At 40.7% G+C, this 7520-nt stretch overlaps 1 protein-coding gene across 1 annotated transcript in view; it reads left to right on the forward strand.

Moving 5' to 3' along the window:
• puml (pummelig) overlaps positions 1-4614 on the forward strand; it is a 418871-nt gene extending 414257 nt beyond the window's left edge. Inside the window, exons 2-6 of the mRNA XM_065222695.1 lie at positions 2958-3015; positions 3081-3145; positions 3482-3863; positions 3921-4190; positions 4244-4614. Of these exons, the coding sequence (XP_065078767.1) occupies positions 2975-3015; positions 3081-3145; positions 3482-3863; positions 3921-4190; positions 4244-4574 (1089 nt within the window). The 5' untranslated portion in view covers positions 2958-2974 and the 3' untranslated portion in view covers positions 4575-4614. The remainder of the gene's footprint in view (positions 1-2957; positions 3016-3080; positions 3146-3481; positions 3864-3920; positions 4191-4243) is intronic.
• Positions 4615-7520: the final 2906 nt, after the last annotated feature.

The following is a 7520-nucleotide window of genomic DNA, read 5'->3' on the forward strand; positions in this document are numbered from 1 at the left end:
TAATTATTATCGGTAAGGTCAAGTTATGGTTCGCGTTTATGCGGGCTGTATAGAGATCGAAGCGAAGCGAAAATCTCATACAAAATACTAAATTATTCACCAGCGTGAAAAACGCAATTGGCAAATTTTTCACTTCGCTTTCAACTTAAAGGCCTGCATAGAGATCGAAGCGAAGCGAAAAATTCATACAAAATACTAAATTTTTCACCTGCGCGAAAAACGCAATTGGCAAATATTTCGCTTCGCTTTGAACTGTAAACAGATTCGATCCAGCGAAATCTTATTTTGTGGATCGTATCTTTTTCGCTTACGTTCATTTTTTTTCGCGCATGCAGCGCTAGCGAAAAGAGCAGCAGGTAAGCGTAAAGTTGACGTTTCGAGAAAGAGCGTATCTGTCAGATTTTCACTTCACCGGAGGTGTAAACTGACCGATTTCGTTTCACATGAACTGTAAACTGCGAAAAAAGGAAACTGGAAAATGTTCCACAAACATTTTTTCACAACCTTTTTCGCTGACGAAATTTCATGATTTTTCGCGTGCTTCAATTTTCGTTTCGCTTCGATCTGTATAGTAGGCTTAAACAGATACGATCCACACAGAAAAAAAGCTGTTGAATATTACATCCAAACTGCTGCAACCAGGCCAATCCATCGGTTGTGTAATATAACGTTGTACGATGTACATCGATTTTGCGAACAAAATTACATCCATTGATGTAATATTGTATCTGCTTTTTGCTATTACATCATTATTTCATACATCAGCTTGAATTACATTGATCGATATTACATTTTTTTTTGCTGTGCAGCGAAATCTAATGTTGTGGATCGCATCTTTTTCGCTTACGTTTATTTTTTTTTCGCGCATGCAGCGCTCGCGAAAAGAGCAGCAGCTAAGCGAAAAGTTGACGTTTTGGGAGAGCGTATCTGTCAGATTTTCACTTCACCGGAGGTGTAAACTGATCGATTTCGTTTCACATGAACTGTACACTGCGAAAAAAGGAAACTGGAAAATGTTCCACAAACATTTTTTCACAACCTTTTTCGCTAGCGAAATTTCATGATTTTTCACGAGCTTCATTTTTCGTTTCGCTTCGATCTGTACACGAAACGAAAATCAATTATTTAATTCATGTGTTTCACTTATACATTTTTGCCAAAGCATCAGCCTTATACCACAAACGAAGTGACAGACGGAGCGGCTCAAAAACTTTGGTGACTAACCTGCTATTGCAAATTTTCAGTGTACCACATGGTAACACCACTACTACTGGATTGTACCATAGAGGTAACTCTAAGACCACTGGGTCCCGAAGAAAATGATTATTATTTTTGGCTCACTCAGTACCAGAACAACGGTCCCAAGCAGTCCCAAGCTATTTCACTCACCCCTGCATGTTCTGCATGAATCCACACACCCCTGATGTTATCTGTCAAAATTTCATAGCGAATCAAAACAAACATAGTGTAGTAATAGAATTTCAACTAGAATAGGCTACGTTAATCGTTTGCTTGGGACCAATAGGCTACTAAAGTGGTGAGCCAATTTAAAATCGTTAGTTTCCACCCCCTAGTAGTGCTGCCATGTGGTACACTGAAAAATTGAAATAGCAGGTTAGTCACCAAAGTCTGTCACTTCGTTTGTGACATTATTTTAATTGATTTCTTCGCCAGTTAGTCGTCTGCACTCAGCTGGCTGGCATGCCGCCATGTTATTGAAACCAACATCTGAAACGTCACAATTCCACTGTGAACTGCAAAAATGGCGTGACTGAATTGTCTTATTTTTATCAAATGAAATTATTTTCCCTTTTATGCCATATAAATGGTTGACTTCGTGGAAGAAAATCAGAAAATAATATTTTATGAGTCCTAAGTTTATTTTTCACAAAATATAAGCAAAAATATTAAGAATATCCATAATATCAGTCACGCCTTTTTTGAAATTCTGGCTTGAATCTTCTATTTGTTTACAAATTATGAGCTGTCAGTGGGGCCCGCAATTCGCGGGTCCGCAGCGATGTTAGCTCTTTTCAAGGCAAGGCAAACAAGATAGGGATGCCAGCTAGCTGTCTGCACTTCGTTTGTGATACCAACAGTAGGCAGCATCATGGTGGGTATATAAATGGTGATACAGCTTTGTCACTATATAGGCGAGGAGGTCGCGGGGGGGAAAAGTGCGGGTTTAGAGCAAATTGTAAACAAACTCGGTCGCTGTCCCATACAAAAATCCAACATGGCTGAATCATGAATTTGACACATTAGAACACCTATACACGAAACGAAAATCAATTATTTAATTCATGTGTTTCACTTATACATTTTTGCCAAAGCATCAGCCTTATACATTCCATAAGACAAACCACATAGGTCCTATTAGAATGCATAAAAGGTATGTGTGACCGCTTATACATTTCATTTGACACATGATCTTTATTAACTTTTTGCAATGCGTCTGCTTATTAGTTGACTTATACATTTTATGAATAATCAGCAATGGAAATTTGCCAAAAGGTATAAGGAGATTTCTATCCGTGTATGTAGTCACCTTGGGCAGCATGTCCCGGACTCAAATAATTTATTTTGCTGTGCTGGGCCCGCTGTCACTGCGCCTGCCACTGGGCTGATTGGAACAGCTTTTATCAGTTTTGTGGTGACAGTCGTCCATACTTTAACTAGAGGGCTTTACACCCAACCCTCGTTATTAAGCCCGACTGTAGAAACGCCGTAAATACACCCTCACATACACTCTGAATGACACAAAGATGTATTCGAATTTCGAGATATTAAAATTGCTATATAGAATCTATAGATTTCTCTCGGATTAGTCATTTGCCATCGAGTATCTGTATACTGTAGCACACAAGCGGTCCCGTCGGCGGTTTCGCAAAATTTGACGCGCATCGCATCAGCATCTAAAATAAAGTTTTGCGCATCTGACAATCGGCTCCTACACTTCAAACCTGCCAAAACTATGGTAGACGTTGATCCGTCTGTTGCAGCATCTGATGAGAGGTTCGCATAAGCTATTATTTTGATGGAATCATTATTATTAGTTCTCAAAAAATTTCCCATTCTAGGTGGTTTAATTGGACTAAATCCTCGTACAACATGCTTCGATCAATCGAGAAATCCATCTTGTCACGTAAGTTTTAATTAATTGACGTCATAATAGAGTATGTACACTAAAACTACCTATAGCGAAGCAGAGTATAGTTCACAAGATCGTAACTACCTATATAGAGGAAATTCATATCATAATTACACCGAAGGAAAATGCCTATTCATGTCGCAAATGACGTTGCTTTTCTACTTACACCTGTTATCATTTCTTATCACCAAGTTTTGAATTGATATTGTGCTTCCTTCGTCAGTACGCATAAAAATATCAGAAATTTCACGCAAATCAAGTGGACGCGTTTATGCTAATCAACCCAATTTCCAGAGTCCCTCAATGATACGTTATTCATTTTGTTCTTAGATTTGCGACTGCCGTATCGGGGGATGTTCGTTGACATTGGACCTTGTGTGGGAGAGGCTGACAAAGTATGGACACTCACAATGAACACCGAATCCAAACGGGTACCAATTGTAATGCTTCATGGTCTGGGGGCAGGTGTTGCCTTATGGGTACTCAATTTGGATGAAATTGCACAGAACCGACCGGTATATGCGATAGACATTCTAGGGTTTGGTAGAAGCTCGCGACCAAAGTTTGCCGATGATGCGATGATTGCGGAGAAGCAATTGGTAAAATCGATAGACGAATGGCGCAAGGAAGTAGGGCTGAAGGAAATGATCGTCTTGGGACATTCTATGGGTGGATTTCTAGCCACAAGCTACGCCTTATCATATCCCGACCGGTAAGTTGAATCTGCTGCTTAAGAATACCATCCCTGAGATTGTTTTCTGATTTCTAGTGTGAAGCATCTTATATTAGCTGACCCATGGGGATTTCCTGAGAAACCTGCAGATTCAGAGAATCGACCGAAACCACCTCTATGGGCAAAAGCAATTCTGGTGGCTTCGAAACCTTTGAATCCATTGTGGATAATTCGCTTCTTTGGACCACTAGGGTCATGGCTGGTTGGCAAGACGAGGCCAGATATCTTGCGCAAATTTTCGGGTGTTGTCACAAACCAAGATGACATACCAAACTATATTCACCAGTGTAATGCTCAGAAACCGACGTAAGCCAATGTTACATAGCAACCTTTTTCGATCTAAAATTATTATATTTTAGGGGCGAAGGTGCTTTCCATACGATGATGAAAGATTTTGGATGGGCTAAAAATCCAATGATCAATCGTATCCAAGATATGAAAAGCACAGTGCCAATTACGTTTCTCTATGGAGAGCGATCCTGGGTGGATAATAGTCCTGGAGAGACAATAAGGCAGCTGCGCCAGCAGGGCTACGTTAAAAATCATTCAATCAAGGGTGCTGGACATCACGTGTACGCTGACGATGCTAAAACATTCAACCGATTAGTCAACGATGCATGTACAATTTGTGATGAAGACTATCAAGCTGTGGTTAGGCATGAAGAGTCTAGTAGTCCTAGTGCAACTTAATGTTTTTTTCTAGTCTATGTTCTAAAGTTCAATTTTTCGGATCATTTGATGGTTTAAAATAAACTAACTTCGGCTACAGTATTAGTAGTTTTGTTCAGTTCATTCGCCCTTATTCTCGTTTTCGATCGAACCATATTTTCCATACAGAACTTTTTTTTGTGTATGAAAAAGACGGTTCGAACGAAAACGCGATTGTTGGGCGATTCTTTAGTATGGTTCGTGTGAGTGATTTTCACCCATATTCTTGTTTTCGTTCGAACCGTATTTTCATACATTTTTTATTGTATGGAAAAACGGTTCGAACAAAAACAAGCATATGGGTAATTATTTTCTATTCGGAAGTTTCCTTCATTACATTGGTCATTAGATAAGTTCACTTCAGCTTTTAACTCTTCAATATTTGGCTGAAAGTCTAGTTATTAAGGTCTATTCTGCGCCGCGAATGAGGTGTGGTTACTCGGTGTCACTACTGAGGTGACAACAGTTACCGCGAGTAATGTGACTCTCGAGTCACCTAATTCGGGACACCGAGTCACCTCGCCACACTCGCGGCGCAGAATAGGCCTAATTCACCCCTAGGAGCATCCATTAAGAGTACTAGACGCTCTAAGTAGGGAGGAGGGCAATAAACTGCCCTGTGCGGCAAAACAGTCCCATCTTTGTTAGATTTCCGAGGGGTTTCTACCAAGATTGTAAGGTGATCGGTAATAACAAATTACCGATTCTATAACATTCCCCAGAATGCACCATTCCTCACAATGTACCATTGCCCAGAAAAGTATGCCATGTATAGGCCTTTTTAATAGAAACTAAACAAGGTTGCTGATCCTCGCAGCGAAGCGCAATTCGTTATATATTTCTCTCGCTGTTGCTGAAGTAGTACTGCACGAGAGCGGCTCTCTTCTCGTGCACGAGAATATATCTCCCACGAATGATTTTAAATAATTCAGTTTTGCGCTTCTCTACATTCTCTCGTCATTCACTGAGTTACGGCTTTAGGCAAACCAACAATCGTCACTCATCCACTTGTTTGCTACTGGACGAATTTAGATGGGTTCATTCAATTCGATTGCTATTCGTTTGTGGGCAATATTCACAAAGAATGCAAGATTCCACTCGCCACGAGCGTTCACGGCGATGCGATATACTGAGCTGGACGCTTGAGTGGTTGATTGACGCTGCGCTGAAGCAAAGCATTTTTAATGATTCAGTTATCCCCGTAACGTGGGTAGATCACCTTTTCGTGGTACGTTACGGGATGTAAGATCTACCACCGAATCGTAGTCTTGACTACTTCAAACTAGGGGTACAGGATTTTTCAGTAATCAAAGGAACACATCTTAGTCCTTGTTACTTTTTATGCCTTGTTGATAGTGATAAGTCCTCGGGTTGCCTGTACCGAGGATGATCTTGAAACAAGGAAAAAATGAGTTAGTTAGTCTTCATCTATGTGATTCCTAATCTTCTATTCATTGTTCTCTAGTTTGAAGTGGTTAAGACTAGGGTTCTGATGCATGTTCATTATCGGTGTCATTGCTTATTTTTATTGCTAAGGAATCCCATTTCGACTGACAAAGGGGCGCGCCTTTGGAGGGTATTCCAACACTCCGAAGGGTATAAATAGCGGGACCTTTCATTTAGAATCGATTCCTTGCGATGAAGGCAAGAATGACAACTGTATCAACACCGAATACTTCATCATTTCTCAATAGTGATGGAGTAATACGACATGCACTAAACTAAGGACACGGGCTATACTACAATAGATCAAATTACTGGTCGCAGTAGTGTTATGTCCCGAACAAAGGAAAAAAAAATGATTCAGTAATCGCACTACTGTGCGTAAGATCAGGTGTATGCGAGAGAACAGTAACTTTAAGTTTGGAAAAATCTCTATAAATAAAAATTAAATGGTGTTCTTATGTCATGCTGTAACTCGAAAACGGATATTTTTATTTTGTGGTGAGGTCGTACACGGTGGTCTAGTTAGAATAACTTTAAAAAAAATCAGCTTTAGGAATTCACCTGGTCGCCTCACTACCAACAGGAACAATTGACGTGTTCAAAATTCACCTCACTGTGTCGGCTACGAACAGCCCCTAGTTGTTTCCGATGATTTAAATAATACCAAATGGCAATTGTAATATTGGCACGATGCGTTTATTAATTTTCAGTAGACTACCTTACCATGCAACGATAAGTTTATGGCAAATGCTGACTTTGAATATTGGGTGGCCGCATCAACTTTTAGGCAAACTGCCTTCTGCCGAAATTTGACAGACAATATTTGCCGCATGATTTCAGCGCCTCTGTGGATTGACGGAGGCAGAGTATTCCGGGAGATTTTCAGACCACACGCCTTCCACAGGAGACCCAAAATCAAATTTGCACCTTCTCATTCTGGATAACTTATGGGAAGGATGTGATCCGTTACCATTTGCAACGTACCCAGGAGCACATCAGCCCTAGTAATGTCCACTTGCACTTTCGGTTTTGCACGTTTTGCAGGTTTTGTTCCAGGTCACTAGTCTCCTCCTCTAGCCCTTGGGCCACTTCCGGGTGGCAGGCATTAAAGTGACATTTGATTTTCCCCGGATTGAACACCTTTTGTACGATCCGCGTCTATATCGGGAGGCAACGATATTTGCATCCAATGCCGTATTTTCTTCCTTTTTAAACTTCCAATATTCGTCATGCTCATATTGGCAACCGGTAGCACTCGCCGCGAGTATTAAACTAACTCACCGTGAACGTTCATTGAGGCCTGCACTCTTATCCGATCACACCAGTTCGTAAAGAACGATGAGAATGGAACGAGATTGAATGGAAGGCAGCACGAATACTCTTTGCACACAGGTCACTCACAAAGACTCGTGTTAATGGCATCGTTCGGTTCGTTCAGGAATGTATACTTTGCTTTCATTATTCCAAACGCGTTCGGAGACG

The sequence above is a fragment of the Ochlerotatus camptorhynchus genome, unplaced genomic scaffold, assembly GCF_037179485.1.
Source record: "Ochlerotatus camptorhynchus isolate MF236.1 unplaced genomic scaffold, CSIRO-AGI_Acam_v1.1 ptg000176l, whole genome shotgun sequence".
In the NCBI taxonomy this organism is placed as follows: domain Eukaryota; kingdom Metazoa; phylum Arthropoda; class Insecta; order Diptera; family Culicidae; genus Ochlerotatus; species Ochlerotatus camptorhynchus.